At 36.4% G+C, this 22,166-nt stretch overlaps 1 protein-coding gene across 1 annotated transcript in view; it reads right to left on the minus strand.

The window, feature by feature from the left end:
• Positions 1–2,894: 2,894 nt before the first annotated feature.
• Positions 2,895–22,166, minus strand: part of zfand3 (zinc finger, AN1-type domain 3) — a 232,187-nt gene continuing 212,915 nt past the window's right edge. Inside the window, exons 5-6 of the mRNA XM_039748355.1 lie at positions 18,706–18,870; positions 2,895–5,828 (exon numbers count right to left, since the gene is read on the minus strand). Coding sequence (XP_039604289.1) covers positions 5,674–5,828; positions 18,706–18,870 — 320 coding nt within the window. The 3' untranslated portion in view covers positions 2,895–5,673. The remainder of the gene's footprint in view (positions 5,829–18,705; positions 18,871–22,166) is intronic.

Genomic DNA, 22,166 nt, shown 5'->3' on the forward strand with positions numbered 1-22,166 from the left:
TTTTGTGCTCTTTTGTGTTTCTCTTTGTGCATAGTCCAGCCCTTCATTAAGGCTCCAAAACGATCTGCTCCTGCTACTGCTTCAGGGTCTGTGCCCAAGCGCCAACAGAAGATGTTAACGATTGCCGAAAAGGTAAACGTTTTGGATTTGTTGAAGGAAGGGAAAAGCTACACCCCTGTGAGACGCCATTACAGCATCAATGAGGCTACGATTCTTTTTATTTAAAAAGTAGGAAAGGAATACAAGATCTACGGCTGCAGTGGTCCTTTTAACCAGGGTGCAAAACGAGTTGCAAGTGGATGTAATAAGGCAGTAGTCTGGATGGAATCTGCTTTAGGGATTTGGATTGAAGAACAATAACGGCGGTGCTACACAGTTGCCTGAAGTGGCTCATTTAGAAGGGCTGTAACGCTCTCCTTTGTTGTGCAGTAAAATTAAACTCATTGTTATCGGACAAGTCATCGTGTCATTGTTGGTGAGTAACCATAATTCATTTTCTACTTACAGTACTTAGTACATGTACATACGTTTAGTGTCACTGTACACACATTTACTGTATACAATTCTTCTTGCATTGTACGTATTTATTGCTGGTGGCCTGTCTATCGTAATGGCTGTAACATATGTGATATCGGAGACACTCGATATCTTTAAAATAATATTTTGGTTTTACTGTACTGTATATAAACAGTGTGTTTACATACATAATTTCAATGAATCTTACCTAATATCTAAGAGAATACAAAGGGATTATGCTGTGTAACTGTGCAGGGAGTATTTATAAACAGTGTGGGAGAGTTTATAAGGGCTTAAAATATATAAAAATAACCATACAAACATATGGTTTCTACTTCGCGGATATTCACCTATCGCGGTGGGGTCTGGAACGCAACCCCCGCGATCGAGGAGGGATTACTGTATATTTAAAAATGTGACTGTGTCTAAGTTACCGATAAACCCTTTGAATGGAAATTGAAATGCAAAATCTAACATTTGGACATTGACAAATTCATAAAGGAGGACTGGGCAATGCACGTTGTTACAAATTGTCATAATCTTTTGCATTTAACTTTTCCATTGTCAATAGTATTTCATTTTAAAGGGATACACTGTAGGTTAAACAAAAAAAAAATGTTTTTGCAGTGTTCAGAAATGTCATGCTTATTTTAAAAACTCAACTGTTATCAGTTCCTTTCTTTTATAAACCTGACATACACAAAAATGTCTGAAATCAAAATTGCCAAATGTTGCCTTCCAAACTCCATGTACATCCTTCTCATGTCCTTTAAAGGCTTCTACACATTTTGTGCCCAAATTGTAAAAGGATTGCACCAAAACAGAAAGAGTGCTCAGCAACATCATTGACGTTATACCTATTTCAATTAAAACCTGAATTAAAAATTTTAAATTTAATTCAAGAATTTAATGCATCATCAATCAAATGTGCTGAAATGCCTGTTTATTTATTTGGAGCTTTGGTGCTGTGTAGATTTAGAGTAAAACCTTTAAACAATACGTCTTTGTAATGTGGAAGTAAACAAGAACTAATAGAAACACAGGAGAAATATGTACTGTAAATAGAAGGCACAGCACCTGTGAAAAAAATCAATCACTTCAAGAATGCTGAGGCTACACCACCATCTGGTAGTCAGGAACAAATGAAAAAATTGTTTAATTGTTCTATGCGACTGCCAAAGATTATCTTAATTATTTTTAAAGTCACCAACCCCACATTTGAATCTGTTTTGAGCATACAGATATGGATAACATTGGTCCCATTATGTAGCTCTTTAGAATTGTAATGATTCCTACAAGACAATCACTCTGACCTTTTTGCATTTAAAAAAATAAAACTTATGCAGTAATTAACAAGAAATAAAATTGTTGTATTCAGCATTCAAACACGTTCAAAAACAATATCTGAACTTCATACCTTACACTACCTGCTTTCTTTTCCATTAATGTGAAATGTTAAGAGCTGGTGGTAAATGTCATAGTTTTTATATTTCTATTCACCATGTAGATGTATTATTGCTAGACATTACCCCAACAATACACAGTTTATAGAGATAGACAGTAAGCTTACTAGGAGAACTTCCTCCTTTGAGATGAAATATGTCAAACAGACATAATACATTTTATTCATACTTTATATTCTCCATAACAAATGATGAATGTTAGTGTTATGGACAATAACTTCAACAATTAAGTCTTTAATATTAATATAAAAGATGAACTAATCTAAGTCTATCGATTTTCTGGAAAGGATGAAGTGCACAAATATCACTAATACAGGAGAACAAATATTTTTCCTTTTCATAGAGTCACAATGGAACAGGAGCCTATACATTAAGCACTAGGCACAAAACATTAAACAACCTTGGAGTGAATGCTAGTTCATCGTAGTGAACACAACTTTAGTCGCTCACATTAAGCCAGTTCAGGATCACCAATTAACAGTGAACAACAACATTCTCATACTTACTTCAGTCAATTCAAGGTTGTGATGAGACAGAATCTATACCAGCAGAGATCAACATAGCAATTTCTGTTAAAATTATAATCACAAAAGCAACAAAGCATGACAGAAAATGGCATGACGATGGGAAGAAACATCACCAAAACTTTAGTAACAACTAATGGAAGCATGTATAAAAGGTAATTTTTCTTAAAAATGTTTTTTTTTAGCTGTTTCAGCAATTATTAGTACAGATAAGAAAATGGTACAGTACTAATTAGACAAACAACATTATCGGGAATCTAGCATCTGCTTTATACTGAATTAATTTGAGAACCTCATGAAGTTCTTAAAAAAAGGAACCAAATCAAATCAAATACATAGACATTCAAAGAAGTGCTAAATCCACTGGGATCTTCAAGAAAATGAAACAGAGTAACTTTCACCTAATTGAATTTATTTCTTTCAGTAATAGGGAAAGAAAAGAACAGATACAGATTTTTTGTTTGTTTTTACAATGGTTAACTAAAATTAAGCTCTATGCTAAGTATGTAAGTAAATCTGATAGCACAAAGGGTTAAATAAGGATTCATTTCAGGATACAAATGATACTTTACTTTAAACATGACAGAGAACAACTCCTTAAAATAAATGCACCCTTAAAGTCAACACCAGTTCCTTTGCCAGGTTTGGAAGAGACCCAGCACTTGCTTTGCATCTCTCATGTGATGATCGTAAAGCCTTGATAACTTGCTTGAAAATGTCGGCATAGCCCGTCAGGAATACTTCCTCTGGAAAAGCTATGGAATTTTTGTGCAGAGCATTACAAGGTGGCTTTAGCTATGCAAAGAAGAGAAAAAAAAATTGGGACTCTCAACTGTACAGTTTTGTTGTTTTCTTTGGAAAGTGAACCCTTAAAAGTGACCAGTTGAGCTTCATTTCTGTTTATTCAGGTTCACCTGGGTGTTATTGTCAGGAAGCACTGATCTTGAAAAGTCCAACTCCCCACATTGTAGTCCCACATGGAGGAGATTAAGAGTCTCCTATAAATGCCACAGGCATTGTTACTTAACTACTTAAATGTTTAGTTGACTCTTTCAAACCAACGCATGACCTTTCTTCCTGTCATTTTGAAGACTCCATAAATGTAATGGCTTCCACAGAATGTGATGTTAAAACACCTGAAGTTATGCCAATTTCAGACCCCAGCTGCTTGCTGTTGCTCTGTTGCTCAAACCGACTACATGTTGCCATTCCTAATGATTATTCCCATATTGTTTGCCTTTATGGGTAATTCAACTGCAGAGATATTTTGTTGCCTGACAACTTGCATGAAAGGAATATTTCTCTTCAGTTTGGGCAAGGATAAAAGCATTGGCATTTTATAGCTTCAAAATATGGAAAAACTAGAAAATCAAATAACCAAAGCACATGGAAATTAGTAAGATTAACTCTTGTTTTCTTTGTTGTCTTTTTAATCTTTAATCTTTTAACCTTTACTTTATGTGTCACAACCTTACAAATGTTGCAAAATTAGAAAGTTCTTCAGTTTTGTTTACATGTAAAATCTAACATACTCTTGAAATACCGCTCTGTAAATTATTTATTATGCTAAAAGATCAATGACTGTGGGTGAACATCTGTGATTACTATGAAGATCTGAATGATTGTCTATATCTGATTCCATTATGGTAAAGCAGAGAAGAAGAGAATCAGGTCTGGTGCTTACAAAACCTATTAAATCAACCTGTTCTGCAGAGCCCAGCCTCTATCTTGCTCTGTTTAATAGGATAATGACGGCTGGAAAAGCAGAGTACTTGACAATGTAGGCTGAAAAATGCTAAACTAAAAAAAATTCTACCTTACAAATACTCTGCATTTTAAAATTAGGAAATATTGCATGTATAAACTGTGAAATTCTAATTTATGAGAGACAGTGACATTTTCATGTAGCATATGATACACTCTTATAGGCACTATTAATGTTTAACTGAAATCAGTATATTTTATTCCCTCTGAAAACAACTTGAAGTAATAACTACGCTTATTTTGCTGTGAAATGTGGGAAAGCACGTTCTCACAAGGACATATATTCAAATGTCTACTTTCGACTCTCATAACCATTTTGGAAATGGAACATTTACTGAATTGAAAAAGGTGAAGGTTAACTATTATGTAGTGTCAGGAACAAGTATTTGCTTGTTCCAAATTTGCTATTAATTGTCGGAAGTGCTAAAGAGTCAAAGGAAAAGCCACAAATGTATGGTTTTTCATGTGTGGTGTGTAACTTGATAGAATTCTGTGATCTACAAATCTAATCTGTGAATTTAAAGGTGAATTTGACTTGGTTTTTTTTTAACTGGTAATATAATTATTCTTATACAAAAATATTCAGTAAGAAATCACACCATATGACAAAATTACTTAGCCAGTTAGTAACAGGTCTAGCCAACAGAACACACAATTATACAGTCAGCTGGTCTACTTGGCTTTATATTTAAACGTTCCAGCCATGGAACAAGCATAGCCAAGCTTTGTACTACAAGAAAATCAGGTCAGACAACAGATAAAAAGGTCCTAATCAGTTAGGGCAAAAAAAAAAAAAAAAAATCCCAACCACATTTGGCTATTACTGAAGTGTCAAGCTTTTCTGTCAAAAGATAGCCATGTTAGAGCCAGGCAGAAAAGGTCATCGTGGCATTGTTCTCAGCGTGGGTCCTTGGTGCCAATGTTAATGCCTTTGAATTCCCAGGTTTCCCCAGTCCTGCTGCTGTGCAAAAGTTTAATTGATGAAGTAAGACTGCTACAAACTATCCAAGATCGTTGAAGCTGAAAGAGCTGTTGATCTGCATGCAATAAATGTGGGCCAGAAATGACACATGTTGAGTCCACTTGGCTAGGAATATCAGTTTTCCTTCTGTGTTCATATTATGACTCTGACCCTATCAGTCCAAGCAAAGAATCTGAAAGGGGTAAAACTAATAATAATAATAATAATAAAATTTAAAGACAGTGGAGAGCCCAGACCATAGTCTGCAGTGAGAAAAAAATTGGCCAGTAGGGTCGTGCTGTTAACATTCCTGAGAAGTGAAGTGAGGAAGCCGGGGTGTAAAGTCTGCATACTGGCTAGCTCAGGTATAGGGGCCATGTGTTGTTTGTTTGTTTAGATAAGGCTAGTTGATTCGATCTAAAAGACAGAGCCTAAGTAAAGCTGCTCAGGAGCACTCTTCACCAATTCGCTGGCATGACCGTCCCACCTTGCGGTCCAGCTTCACCATCTTCAGGATGGCCTCCTCTCGTCCACGGCCCAAGTGATCAAAGAGACAGTCATGCTGCTCAGGGAGGCGGTGCAGCATGCAGAAGACATAACCTGTTAGGGAAGACATGAGAAGATTTTTCTATTTAAGGGCTATAGTCAGTAAGGTTAATGTATTCAAAAAGACAACTTGTTTCACACCACATAAAATCTATTTTTACAAAAGCAAAAAGCGCCCCAATTAAGCTACACATCACAAACTGTTTCTATAGTTTAGACAAACCCAAAAACTCAGCTACAACTGAAATAAAAGATTTTAAATAATCCTGGAAAACTGATTTTATATTGCCATGGAAATGTTAATTTACTAAAAATTATGACTGCTATAAAACTTTTCTGCTAAACATTTCATCAAATGTGCTTATTTTGGTTTGTGATACCTGCATTTGAGATCACAAATACACAGATTTAGTAAGACTCATTTGTTTTTAATACACTGACAGGACTGAGTAAGAAAAACTAAGTTGGTTACTGAAAAGACAGGTGCCCTAGAGAAGCATATTAGGGCCACGGAGAATAAAAAAAAATCCAGACACAGTAAAGAAAAAAAAAGTATACAGTATGTCGAGAATAAAGTTGACATGTTGACTTTATTCTTGACATTTCCAATTTAATCTTGACGCTTATGACGAGAATAAAATTGACTTTATTCTTGACAATTCCACTTCATTCTAGCCGTTTGTGTCGAGATTAAAATTATATCAATTATTTATTTTATCATTCTAAATGTTCATTGAGCAGGAATATCATGAAATTAATGTATTGTATGTGGTGATTACTGCCTGTGCCTCCTCTTAATGCAAGAGGAAACAGTTTAAGAACCACGTACCGATTAACATGGGTCGGGGAACACTTAACGCAAAGCATTTAATATGCTATATTAACTTATGAAAGGGTTTGAGAAAATCTAATAAATTAAATATTCAGTTTAAGATGATGTTTAGTTTACAATGTTCCACTTTAATGCCAAACTATGATAATAAAGTCAACATTTTTTTCTTCACTGTGTCCATATTTTATTTTCTTCTCCGTGGCCCTAATAAGCTTCCGTAGTGCCCACATCTTCTACTCATAGCCTATTTTGTTGCTTACCTGAAATACTGGCATTCAGCCACCTGTAAATATTTTAAAAAGTGGTCATAGGATGAATGTAAATAGCAACAGCATAAAGAACTATGAATTCATAAAAAGTGAAATCTGCCCACAGTATAGTACAGCATATATGGCACAGGTAAGCACTGCCCTTCCCATATTACCCCCCCCCCCTCAAAAGAACAATGGACCAACTGATAGTTCTCCCATAATCACTGGAATTTTATAAACTGAAATATTACTTTCTCTGTTCTGTGTTAAATGGCGTTATCTTATTTCAGAATGATGCATCATATACTACTGTTGTATTTACTACCATTAGGTGCCACAGTTAACCAACACTTTGAAAGAAAGAAAAAAATATTCTATATATAATGTTTCAAATGTATTTGCACATATTTTTAAGGAGTCAACTCTCCATAACCAGGACAATGATCGGAGTTAAAACAAAGGATAAAGGATAAAACCAGTAAAAATGTGATATAAAACAAAAAGTGATGGGAGGCAAAAGGTGGGCTCAAATGTGCTTAGGTTTTTACATATTGATAGCAACATATAAACTGAATCATTTCTTTTTCTTTGGTTATATTCCTGAATAAAGGTGCACTTGTTTTGTTATACCTTTTGTGATAGTATTTGATATTTGAACTTCAGTCTTCACACATTATACATTTCATGTCAACATTTTATAAATTTTTCCTATAATGTGAAAAATGTTTCTGTTTTAGTTATGCACTGTAAGTAAGTAATAGTAAGCTCCTTCAACCCCCCCATCTTATTCTAGTCTGAACAAATGTTTCTCCATTCCTCTTTTATGCAACAAGTAATAGCCACTCAATCTTATTAAAAATACAATCCACTACTACTACTACTACTAAATCAACTAAGTCTGTGTAGTGAATATAAATGTTAATTTTTACCTGACCCTCATGGACCCCTTGAAAATCATCCCTTCAGGTTAATTAGTAAATTACTGTACTGTATGCACACTGTATGTTGCGTGGTGTAGTGTGTGTGTGTTTTGTGGAAAGTACAAGTCGCATGTGCATGGAGAAATCATCCACCTCTATCTTGATGCCGCACACACAACATATGACTGAGCAGTAAAATGAGAAAAACAGTTTCTAAGAGTGGCATCTTTAGTTTTTTTCATCATGAATTCCCCATCAATTAATGGTTATGCATGTTAGCTGATAAAAACAAGAAAACCTGAAAGTGTGCCAAGAATTTATGTTGAAATAACTAATGGTTTGCTTTATGTATAATAGCTAATAAAAACAATAAAACCTGCAATAAAATTCATTAGCCACTTTTGTGCTGCTGGACTCTTGTGTTATATTTAGCTTACCTTCTGTGTTTGTCAATAAAATGCACTATTCACTTTCTTAAAATGAGTGATTCAGCTATTATGAAATTTTCAGTTGAAAGAACACAGAGTGACTTAGAAAAGTATAATGATGATGAAAAACTCAAATACAGTGAAAGTCTTTGCCAAACCTATTGCTTTTAAGTAAATAAATGTAATGTAAAATCAAACATTCCACTATGATCTATGTCACCCCTATAGAGGCTGCTGGAAGTGCACTATTCCTTACTTTTGCATTTGTTAGTTATAAAATAGGCAAATGGCCACACTATTTGGGTTTATGAACAGTTAATCCCAGTTGTAGGTGTTACAACACAGGTATTTTAATGATTCTTACTTCTGTTGCAGCAGGCATTACAAATGGTGTCTACTAAAGTGTCCAAGCCCAAAGATGTGATTCTTTTTTTTCGGTTTCAGTCCAAATGCACACTTTCTGAAGGAAAGCCAGGCAAATGTGAAGTCAAGGAGGAAAGAAAACTCCATAGGAAGATTAAGTTAAATTAACTAGCCAGTTTACCAGTAAACACCCACAGTTTTACAAGATGGCTAGCAATACAGCTAGGGGAAGGTACAGTGCATCCAGAAAGTATTTACAGTGCTTCACTTTTTCCATATTTTATGTTACAGCCTTATTCCAAAATGGATTAAATAAAATTTTTCCCTCAGAATTCTACACACAACACCCCATAATGACAACGTAAAAAAAGTTTACTTGAGGTTTTTTCAAATGTATTAAAAATAAAAAACTGAGAAATCACATGTACGTAAGTATTCACAGCCTTTGCGCAATACTTTGTCGATACACCTTTGGCAGGAATTACAGCCTGAAGTCTTTTTAAATATGATGCCACAAGCTTGGCACACCTATCCGTGGCCAGTTTCGTCCATTCCTCTTTGCAGCACCTCTCAAGCTCCATCAGGTTGGATGGGAAGCATCGGTAGACAGCCATTTTAAGATCTCTCCAGAGATGTTCAATCGGATTCAGCTCTGGGCTCTGGCTGGGCCACTCAAGGACATTCACAGAGTTGTTCTGAAGCCACTCCTTTTATATCTTGATTGTGTGCTTAGGGTCGTTGCCCTGCTGAAAGATGAACTGTCTCCCCAGTCTGAGGTCAAGAGCGCTCTGAAGCAGGTTTTCATCCAGGATGTCTCTGTACATTGCTGCAGTCATCTTTCCCTTTATCCTGACTAGTCTCCCAGTTCCTGCCACTGAAAAACATCCCCACAGCATGATGCTGCCACCACCATGCTTCACTGTAGGGATGGTATTAGCCTGGTGATGAGCGGTGCCTGGTTTCCTCCAAACGTGACGCCTAGTATTCACATGAAAGAGTTCAATCTTTGTCTCATCAGTTCAGAGAATTTTGTTTCTCATGGTCTGAGAGTCCTTCAGGTGCCTTTTGGCAAACTCCAGGCGGGTTGCCATGTGCCTTTTACTAAGGAATGGCTTCCATCTGGCCACTCTACCATACAGGCCTGATTGGTGGATTGCTGCAGAGATGGTTGCCCTTCTGGAAATGTTCTCCTCTCTCCACAAACGACCTCTGGAGCTCAAACAGAGTGACCATCCGGTTCTTGGTCACCTCCCTGACTAAGGCCCTTCTCCACCGATCACTCAGTTTAGATGGCCGGCCAGCTCTAGGAAGAGTCCTGGTGGTTTTGAATTTCTTCCACTTTCGGATGATGGAGGCCACTGTGCTCATTTTTTTCTGTAACCTTCCCCAGATTTGTGCCTCGAGACAATCCTGTCTCAGAGGTCTACAGACAATTCCTTTGACTTCATGCTTGGTTTGTGCTCTGACATGAACTTTCAACTGTGGGACCTTATATAGACAGGTGTGTGCCTTTCCAAATCATGTCCAATCAACTGAATTTACCACAGGTGGACTCCAATTAAGCTGCAGAAACATCTCAAGGATGATCAGGGGAAACGGGATGCACCTGAAAACAATTTTGAGCTTCATGGCAAAGGCTGTGAATACTTATATACAATGTGCTTTCTCAATTTTTAATAAATTTGTAAAAATCTCAAGTAAACTTTTTTCATGTTGTCATTATGGGGTGTTGTGTGTAGAATTCTGAGGAAAAAATGAATTTAATCCATTTTGGAATAAGGCTGTAACATAACAAAATGTGGAAAAAGTGATTCATGTTTTAGTACTAATGACAACATTTTGAGATGAAGTGTATAAGGTGTGAAATCTGAAGTCCAAACATCAAATAAACACTTTCACAAAAGGTACAAGTTGACTTTACCTGCAGGTGGAAGCTCCAAGCAACTCTTGTTATAGTTCTGCTTTTGTTCTGAAACCGGCAAGCTTAAGCTTTATGACCTTAGCCTTGGAAAGTCTTTCTCCCGAGGGGCGACTGGGATTTTTTCCTTAATAAGATCAAACACAGTTGTGTAGGGTGTGACAGGAGCTTCCACCTGCAGCTAAAGTCACTTCAGAACACATGTACTTTGTCAGCATGCCCTTGTTGATCAAACAGAAGAAGCTCTGCTGTCTACTTGTGACTTTACGCTGTAGTAATATATGTAAATAAATCAAGGTAAATAACATTCGATCCGGCTTTTATATAAGTAACATATAAATAAATATTTCAATATAAAGACCATCACAAAACATAATCACAAACAGGACTTGGCACGAAACCTTGGTGAGCTATGTAAGCTGTGCTGTTTCGTTGAAGGACGGGTGTGGGGCAGATTGACTGGCAGGATGACGCCGACCTGTTGCTGTATCCAAACGCCATCTTCAGCTTTTCCCCCGGAGCAGCTGTGTTGTTCTTTTTGTTAGTGGCCGTTTCTTGCGGGGAGGGCTTCTGTTCTTGCTCCGATATAGAACCGTCATCCTCATCTGAGTTCACCTCTGTTATAACACATCTTATTTGAAAACAGCAGTGTCAGATCGGGGGTTTGGAGCGTGAACACGACAGAGAATAAAAAAAAGCTAACCTTTACCAGTACCATACATGTACACCAGCTGTTACAGTCTCAAATCATATGTACAGTACATGTTTTTATTGTATAATAGCAACAATATGAGCAGCTCACTACTGTACTACCAAAGAAGTCATTCTGACAACGTACACTAACCCGATTTCTTTTTCTTTGGTTATATTTGTGAATAAAAGCACAGTTGTTGTTTTATACTTGTACCCTTTGTGAAAGTGTTTTATTTGATATTTGGACTTCAGTCTTCACACATTATACACTTTATGGCAAAATATTGTTGTTAGTACCATAACATGAAAAAGGTTCGTCTTTTAGGCATGCGTTCAACAGTTCTTGCATTTCCTGTCATCCTACAATTACATAGATCATTGCAGACAAGGAACACACATGAAATGCATGTGTTCCAAATAACCAGGATATATTATTTACCCTAAACAGGCATCTCACTCTCAGATAAACAAGACTTGGACTGGGAGAGCTTTTTGCCCTTTCTGTGGTGGAGGGGGCATAGCAGACTGCTTGCTGCTAATCGACACATTTACAAAACAAAAGACGCTGAATGGAGAGGTGTGAAGGGATTTAAAGTGGGTCAGGATTTCGAGTTTTTTTGTTGGCTTTCAGGGATTCCAGTGTTAATGTTTTTTTTTTTAAATATTAAAATAAGCTCTCAATGCCTGTGTTTTCCCAGAAAGTGGGTTGTTTTAATATGCACTATTATTATAAAAGAGGCCATTCATCTCAATGACTGTAATATGGATTGAATTCCCCAAGGTAGAATGTACTTTTGGAACCTGATGGCGATCATTTTTGAGTACCCCTTTCCCATGAGAATGATAAACTAAAGCCAACACTAACTTTCCTACATTTTAAAATACTAGAACCTTCTCCATGGAAATTGAAGCAGATAATACAATTCCAGTGATACACTGCAAAGGACAGACAGCTCTTAGCAAATAAGGCTGTTTTAGTATTTTAAAAGAATGGTAAATTAAAATCCACCATGCAGAATGTTCTATCCATACTGTGTCATTAGAGATCATCGGATGTGTCAAAGAATTTCTCTTGTCTTTTACACAAAAGCATTGCCTTTTTAAACTAACTGAAGACTTTTGCTTTTCTGTGGTTTTTCTCTCCTTTTATTGACTTTTTATTAACTTCAGAATATTTTGTGGAAGAAAATTGTAGTGTTTTTGCATTTATGAGAGTGATAGCATGCTTTTGTGTGACAAGGATCATGCAGTTTAAAAAGTCCACTAAACACATGAAGAATCCTCCACTTGAACCTGGAGCAGCATTAAAGCAACAACTTCACACAGCATTGGACGTCATCTTTAAAGACTTTGATATAATAAAACTATTTATCTGTGCCAAGGTCAGTAGAACTCTAAAATACCAGTAAACAGCAAACCTCCCTGATATGTTTGTCTGTTCGTGTCCAGTCTAATATATCAATCTACATATGCATTTACAGTATTTGTATATTTATCATACTTATATAATTATTCTGTTTATCAATAAATTGTATTATTCTGTTTCTTAAAATGAGTGTGCTTCAGTTCCCTATATATAAGTCTAAAGCCCAGAGACCCACCTCCTACAACAGAGAAAGGCAAGGTAAATAAAGTAGGAACCTTGCAGAATTATTTGCTTAGTTACCGGTATTGCCAAAAAGTCATATACAGCATAACATTATTTTGTATACCACATGGAATTAATTCCTGTCACTACAGAAAAATGATAAACACAACCTTATAGAAGTATATTTACCCTATATACAGTGATTTCAGAAAGTATTCAGGCCTCTTCTCTTTTAACAGTCTTTACTGTGTTATAGACTTAATTTTAAATTGATAAATTTGTCATTTTTGTCCATCAATCTACTGTCAATAACCTAAGTGAAATTATTCCAGAAAGGCTGTCAAATTTTTAAAAATCAATGGTAAAAATTAAACCACCACTAATTCTTGCCTGAGACTGAAAAATGACAAAATGTGCTAGTATATATGCCCGGCACATTTATAAAAAAAAAAAGGTAGTGCAGTATTTGACAGAACTGGAAGTTTGGATTTTGAGACATACAGTACAATTAGTTAGATTTTTGTTCTTGTTTGTATGCTGCACAATTCACCTTAATATTTATTGATGCCCTGTAGTTTAATTATGATTAGCATTTTATTTGCCTTGAATTCATACCTTGTCTACATTAATAGCAAGTGGCTTCTGTTCTCATAATATTTTTTGTTGGTCTTTTTTGCAATTTATTACAAAATAGACCTTATAGGCCACTTTGAAATGGTTCACTCACACTTGCACAGTTTGATCTTAAGAATACTTGAAATGGTTATCTTGATGTTTCTGTATTGCTCTTACTTGAATGCTTTAGTTTTAAGTAAATAAATAAAACCTGATTTCCTTAAATATTTTAGTATGCAACAATAAATATCCTACTAGCGAAAGCAAGCTGGAGTTAGTATAATATGACTTTTACAAATACATTTTTAAGGATGCAAAATATCATCTACTTACCGCTATCGCCAAAATCCTCCAAAATATTGAGACATTTTTTTGACAATATCACACACTCCTACTAACCACAACACAAGACCAAGAAAGAAACAGACACACAAAAAAGTATACACTGCAATATATATTGTGATGCGCAAGTTGTTGTCTTGCACCCAAAAGACAAGGCTGATTCTAAGGACTTCAGGAAAACTAGCTTTATTCAAGTCGAAACAGGAACAGGAAGGTTATATATTAAAGCAGAAGCTACCAGTCTACTACACACAGACACAGCAAACAGGCAGAGCCAGGGACAGTGCCAGGTCATTGGCCAAATTATGTTCCCTGCATCACCTATTGGGCAACTGACACGTTACATGAGGAGGCGGTGAGCTTGCAGTTTCCTCTGTGGCTCTGTGAACATGCAGTTATCTCAGTGACAGACAAGCAGCCATTGTCTCGTCATGTTGTCCTGTTGGAGAGGGTCTCAAAAGAGTTAAAAAAATCTTACATCCAAACTTCGTCCACACAGGTGTGAGAAAAGCAGCTGCCTAAGCTGGGATCGGCCAGGTGTGACAGAATGTCAGTTGATGTGTGCAGCCCTGGGAAGGTGGCGAACATCAAAAACAAATGCACAGAATTCACTCAAGCTCCATATGCGCAAAGTATAGAAATATTCAACTCAAAATTATATATCGAGCGCATCTTTTATTTAAAATTGTCCAAAATGTGTTTCCAGGGCAAGATCCAATCTGCGAACACTGCAATCAAGTTCTGGCCTCACTAGGCCACATGTTTTGAGCCTGCACCAAATTAACATTATTTTGGACCAAAATCTTTAAATGCCTTTCAAACAGCCTTGGTGTCACAATCCCTCCTAATCCACAAACAGCCGAGTTTGGGGTACTTCCAGATGGTCTTAAAGTGGAGAAGGACAAACAAACTGTAAATGCCTTTACTACACTACTGGCACATAGACTTAACTTGGTCAATGGGAAGAATCTTAACTCACCTATTCTAAGTCAGTGGGTAATTGATATTATATGCTATTTGAAACTGGGGAAAAAAAATCTAATTTACACTTTGAGGAACTGTACAAAACGTTTTCGAAACCTTGCAGGACCTAATCAATTACATTTTAGAATAAGAATTTAAATTGAGGAGGCAGGTTCTCCCCCTTTTACTCCATTTATCTTTATTAATTTAATAATTTATCTATTCACTTATCTTTACTAGCATAAAGTTTTACACTGCTGCCCTAGTTCTCTTTCTAGCTCTTTAGCTCCTTTTTGTTAAAAAAAAAAAACAAACTTGAGTTGTGTATGGAATGTTATTTGATTTTAATAAAATTAAAAAAAAAACACACTAAAAAAAAAACACAGAATGAGCCAGGCATTCGCATCCTTCTGTCTGTAGAGCCACTGAAGAGGGGCGTGGTCTGACACTGCAATACCCACATATAGTACCAGATGGCCTCCACTGCCCATTTAATCACTAAATATTCCTTCTCACTGGTTGATTAAATGTACTCCCTGGGAAGCAATTTTCTGCTGAAAAGAATGAAGGGGTGTTCTTCTCCATCAAAACACTGAGAAAGCAAACTGTCAAGCACCGCCTGCAGGTGGTTCAGGTGAGATCTCCAGTCGTTATTGAAAAGTACCAGATTGTCAAGATACACTCCCCACGTGTGTGGAATGGGGGATGCAGAATCTGGCCCTTCATTAACTGAAAAGTCAACAGAACCCCATGGAGACCAAAAGGGAGCCCATGTGGGGTGGCAAATGTGTTTTTCTTGCAACATAATTCCTCCAGTGGCATCTGCCAGTACCCTTTTGTGAGTTCCAGGATGGAGATATATGAGGCTTCCCAGAGTTTCTCCAACAAGTCATCAGGTGAGCATCAGACTTGAAAATCTTGTTCAAGTGCTGGAAATCTATACAAAACCAGACCAAGTCATCCAATTTTGAGACTAGAACTGGGCTCTGTCACTCACTTTTGCTTCCACAGATACACCAAAGTTCGAGCATTTGTTTCACCTCCTCGTGTATCACCTTCCTTGTTGCCTTCCAATCAGTGTCATCAACACTGCCTTCTTCACATCTGTCAAATTATCACCAATATCGACTTCAGTGTGAAGGAATGCTGCGGATGCGACCGGGGCCTTGTGTGGATTGTGCCACTCTTTCAACAGCTTAATATGCAAAACCTGCATGGGTTTTTGCCGACCATAAATTCGGACTTTAAAATTCACTGGACTAATGCGCTCTTCCACTATTGCTAGGCCAAGCCATTTCGTTTGAAATTTACGTAGGTTCAAAGGCATCAATACCAACACACAATCCCATTTCTTAAACTCGTGGAGTTTGCTTTTCTTGTCTTAATTATGTTTCTGCACCTCCTATTTGCGCTGCATATTTTCCACCTCAAAAGTAGACAATTTCAAGATCTGTTCTTGGACCAAAACGTCTCAGTCGATAAATATCCTCACTTGAGGTGCCTTGCGAACCCCCATCCATAGCTCCCAAAAAATGTCTAACATCCTCTGTAGATGCTGGTTGAACAGCAGTTTGAAATAACTCAACACAGTGGATGCTTGGGGGGACTCCTGAACAGCAAACAGGACAAAAGGGAACATGGTATCCCAGGAGGATGGGTCATCATGGGTCACCCACTGTATTATCTGTTTCAATGTTTTATTAAACTGCTCAGTCAGGCCATTTGTCTGCAGAAGATAAACAGTGGTGCTCAATTATTTAACTGCAATGCGCTCACACAGCTGCTTCATCACGAGAGATGAACGATGCACCCTGTTCAATTAAAGACGTGAGCATGGGTAATTTTTAAAACTGTCTGCCTATGGCCACTTGGCATCACCAACTGCTAGATCCGCCCTTCCCCCATGAAATCAGAAATCACCCGATACAAGAAACCATCCTTAATTAAGAAGTGTGGAGTTTTAAAGTTCGGGTTCTCCCTCTCCAGATAGTACGAGTCACTCGTGACGTGGGCTTGTCTGAATGCAAAGTCTAAGTTGTTGTTAGCTCCTTAACACTAGGCTTATTTTAGATTTTTTGTACTGGTGTAATACATAAATGTACCCAAGTTAGAGGAGCATTCAGTGTCTCTTACAAAATACCTTCATATAGTGTAAACACTCCTTTTGAGATTAAGGAAATTTTAGACTTGATTACAAACTAAAGTCAATCTTCAAAGCAATAATCTTATTGTACAGATAGTAGCTCAGGGCAATTTTTCATTACTCTGACGCCAAATGCATTAGTTCAAAATAATATGCAGGTAACAGAGGCTCATTTAATAGTTTTGTATAATCAAAGGAGTGCAGACGGACACTACTATTCTATATATTTAGGTCATTACTCCTTTTTTCAGGGAAACAAAAATATGTCTTTATATTGTCTGAATGAAACTATTATTGCATATTTGACCATTTTTCATTTTATCAAATCTCTACAGACGTTGAGGAATTGCAATGCACTCTGCAATTTGTGATCATTATGAAAGACTGGATTAAACAGATCAAACTTTATATGTAACTTTTTTGTTTGATGCTTCCTAAGCAATCACTTACTGAACAATGCATTGCATAAAACCCAAGAAAGCAAAAAGAAGAAAAAACAGAGTGCTTCCAGATGGATGTTGCAACTTAAAAATAGTAGCAGAGGCTAATAGCAGTTCATCTCAACAGCTTCCGCCTCCTGCTGCAAAGCTCAAAACATGGTTAAATAAGCAGCACACTTGTTAAACTTGTGAGTAACACTCCTGGCTTCACAAAACAAGCAAAAGGAATGTCTGTCACAGCCACAGGAGATGGTGAAAACTAAACAGCTGTCTTTCAAAAATAATGACAGTATTTTTGCCTTTTTAAACATGATCTCTGGCTGAATTAACATTTAACAACCACTGCTAAACACTGATTACACTGCAAAGCTTCATAAACACTAATTATACTTCAAACTTTAATAATTAATGCAGATAATATTCAAGACTTTAATGAAGGCTGATTAAATGCTTCACATGACATACACATAAGCTTCAATTAAAGCTGATCACACTTTACTGCTGGTTAAAAATAAAGTGTAATTAATGCTGGCAACTCTTCAAAACCTATCAATATGCATTAGGAGACACTACACTCAGTGCCACAGAAGGAATAATACAGACAATGGTCATGAACATTCCACCCTAGAACAATATCATTTTGAAAAGAACACCTTCTTAGTAGACTAGGTTTAGGCAATATATAACTTACTCATTCCAAATGTCTCAGGTGATTGTGTATTGTAGGATGAAATGGATAATGCCTTATTAAGGTATCAAAAAATCTTTTATTAAAGGGCTTATTTTTAAAAAAATTGAAATACCAGCAAAGAGACTGAATAGAAAGTAATATAAAGGCAAAACAATAACCCCAAAGACACCCCACAGCACTTACAACTAATCACATTGTGAAAATGGGTAGATTCATGAAAATAAAACCACTAACATATGGACAAATGTTATCACAAAAATGGTTGTGTTATGTATTATCACATTCTATTATTAGGCATAGTGTAATTTCTTCTATTAAATCTGTTGCTTTACTAAATTTTTAAGGTGTAGGTTGTCTTAACAATCTGCCTACACAAGTAATGAATCAAAGACATGGTTTAATATACTACTGAACACAGCCAATGTCTTCCATGAAGAGATACAGCTTAGCGTGACACAGTGTTCAAATTATCACATAAAACAAAGTATCAGTAGGGTACCATGACTAAAATATAAGAAAGGATAAACTGAGTGGGTTTAGAAATGGATGAGCACATAAATCCTTGTTATTCTGTTTTGATTTTATTTAATGAAAATGACAGATATTTCATTAGAAAATTAGGCATTTATCACAAAAACAACAAAAAATATACTGCACACTATCAACATTTCTGGTTAGAAAGGGTTTTGTGAAATACAGAATTCCAGACAATACAGTAGCTGCAGCTGAATTAAAATTACTTACCACACCGGCAAGAGCCCAACTCTTGTTGTACCAACTCAAGTTTAGTTTGGCAACGATAACAACGCCGGCGGTTCCGCTGCTTTGATCCACCACGATTTTCCTCAGTAACATCATCTTCCAGTCGAGGGCGTTTTCCTGGAGACTCTTCATTTTCAGACGTTGAACCTGAAAAATGATAACAGAGAATCATTCAGTTAATACTTGAGACATATGTTTTTCAATAATTCACAGAATTACTATTGTTGTTAATTAAATAAGAGGTTAAATAAACCACACTAATATGATGTTACAAAATAATGTTCAATTTATATACTACCTTTCTAAAAACAATGGCCACAACAAATAGCATTAGTATGAAGACAAACATGAAAGTAATAAGAACACAATAAGAAGAACAAGAAAGTACATAAGAAGAAGAAGGCTTTACAAGGAATTTCAAAGTTTTGGTGCCATGGTACTGAATAACCAGACTCCTCATGTACATAGTTTGGTCTTAGGGAAAACCAGTGGAACTGTATCAAAGGAGCTGAGATAAGGATGACAGAATTTTTAAGGTAAGTTAGTTAAACTAATATAATCATTATTTCACTGTGCTCTGTACAAGTGACAATAATGACCCTATATTGCTTTAAAGAAAAGGTTTTGAAGGGATGAAGCGCCTTGAGTGCATTGTGATTAACAAATTGAAAAGTTTTGGTGCCATGACACTAGATGACCAGCCTCCACATATAGATAGTTAGGTCTAAGTGAATGTCAATGTTTCAGTACTAGAGGACCCGAGTACTGGCGAGGTTTGTAAGTGTGGAGTTCAGATAAGTGGGAATTGGACCATTCAAAATATCAAAGAGGACATGCAAAAGTTTGTATTTTAAACTCTTTACAGTGGATCTCTGAATAAACTAAAGTCTATTTTGTGTTTTACCTGGGAGACCAATTAACAGGGTATTACAATAATCAAGTTGGGTAGAAATGAAAGCATTATCCAGTGTTTCAGTGTCCTTCTTATTTAGTAAAGGGCGAAGACAAGCACAGCTGCCGAGATGCAAAAAATGCAATTTTTACTAATTGAGCTTATGTGAGGCTCAAAGGTAAGTAATGAGTCCAGTAATATAAACCAAGATTACAAATAATCTGTAAAGGATTAACAATCACAGCATCAATATTACTACAAAGATTTGGTATCTTGGAAGTTATGAATTTTGGAGAAATTAATAAACGTTCAGTTTTACCTGTATTAAATTTGAGAAAATTTGCATTTAGCCACTTGCTTAAATAACTGATGCAGTATGTTTTGGAGTTAGGTGAGAAAATCAGCAGTAGGCTTCGGGCAAAATTCAGTCTAGATTTCAACAGTGAAACAGCAAAAAGGATAACAATACCAATGCCAAGATGGAGAATATATATTAAAAAAAAAAAATACTGTACTCAGAACTGTTCCCTGGGGTACACCTTGAGTAACATCAGCAAGGGAGGAATTGTTTTTTCCATGTATGATGAAGTGCTGTCTATCAGTTAGGCAAGATGTGAACCAGGAATACTATGTGCTAACAATGCCAATTTATGCCAAATGCCAAATATACCAGATACATGAATGTCATGACTTACAGTATAAAGGTCTAATATAATTACTCTCTAATATCACTACATCACTGAAAGTTCTATTATACTTAGACAGTTTCTAAGTAGCTTAGAGGCAAGTACTTGTTTGTTCTTGTTGAGTTAAAGATCATTGCTTACTTTCAAGCCATTGATTTTCCAGTGTGAGGCCTCAATGTTGCAGGTTTGACTTATTAAAATTGCCATAGCTCTGAAGACAGTGGTACCTAACATTATGAGATGTTTCACTGCAGGACACATAGGTCGGTTGAGCATTTCCAAATGACGGCATCAGAAACACAAACCTTTCGATTCATTCATCAAAGAAATGATGATTCACATAGTCAAAATGTTTTATGATGAAAACTGATTAAATATATTTTTGTTAGCTAACTCACTTACAATATGAATTTTGAATTGTTACTTCCTGGCTAATCAGTAAAAGTTCTATAATTGGCTAACCATTGCGAATTTTTATGAGACAAAAATATCAATTTATTTGCTTGAGCTTGTTAATCTGGAATGATAATAAAATCAGAATTAATCCATTATTATGCGGATATAAAGTTGACGGGTTTGGACCGAATTAATGTTTGTGTGATGTGAATAAGTTAGAGACTGAATGAGTTTCCAGGGGCCTCACTTAAAAAAACTTTGTGCGGATTCAAGTGTGAAAACATGTGCACCACAAAAGTATCATCAAAAAAAAAGATGTATAAAACCAGCAGTGCAATAATCATGGTGGTGCACAGCTTCATTGGCTGGTAAAGCAGCTCTCTCCTGCCACCGTCATTCAAAAGTATAATCTGTGCTTCGCAACTGAGAGGACATGATCATTCATGGCATTGTAGCGCTTCACTTTTGCACTCCAAGGGTCCAGGAAAGGTGCAAGGCACTACTGTCTGAACTGGCAGCAGCTATCACATGTAATTACATGATTTCTGTTACAATGAATTTAAAACGTCATATGCAACAAAAGGGGTTCAGCCAGGTAACTCACCAACAAGCCAGCCACATTCATCATGCCTGTCAAACCTACTCTGCCTCAAAATTAATCAAGGGTTGACCCAGGCCACTGAGACATGGTGCTTGCCAAATATATCTTGGATGATGCCTGTGCTAATGCAATGTAACTGCTTACAATTAACAAAAGCAGCTTCATTCTTGCTAGGTGACCTTACTTCAATATGAATGCTGTCATGTGCTCTGATTACATTAGGAGAACTGAACAATGCTGCAAACTGCCATTTTATGTTAGGGAAAAACGTGCTTTAATGTATGTTCACCAACATCATATGAAAACTGAATTTAGCAACTTGCTGGCTGGTTAATGCCATGCAGCACAGCAGGAATGACAGAATAAAGCTTGAAGGCGATATTCCTGAACTAATGGCCAGTTGCCTGGGAAGTGAGAATAGGCAGCTAACATAAACATGAAAAAACAAAATATTTCTTCAGTGCAAATATGCAGCAATGCTCCTTTTAAAAGAGAACTAAAATGGTGAGTCCATACATCATAAATATCACTTTTGAGGTGTAATATGTTTGTCACATCAACATACATTATAATATTGTCTTTGTGATATGAATTATTATACTTGTGAGTTATCATTTAGCTGGTTGGGCTGCATTTCCCTGCTTGATCAAGGGTGTGATTATTTCCCAGTCCACTGAAATGTTGCACACCCATGGGTAAGAGTTGCCGTAATTATATGTAAGCTTGGTCATCAAATTTTCTTTTAGAAATCCCGATGTTCAAACGTTTCTATTGTACATAAGCAAGCTTTTTAAAAGAATCTGGCCCCAGATCAAACCTATTCAATGACTAAGTGTTCAAACCCACGTTGCCAAAAAAAGTTTATAAA

This window comes from Polypterus senegalus, chromosome 3, assembly GCF_016835505.1.
Source record: "Polypterus senegalus isolate Bchr_013 chromosome 3, ASM1683550v1, whole genome shotgun sequence".
NCBI classification, from domain to species: Eukaryota; Metazoa; Chordata; class Cladistia; order Polypteriformes; family Polypteridae; genus Polypterus; species Polypterus senegalus.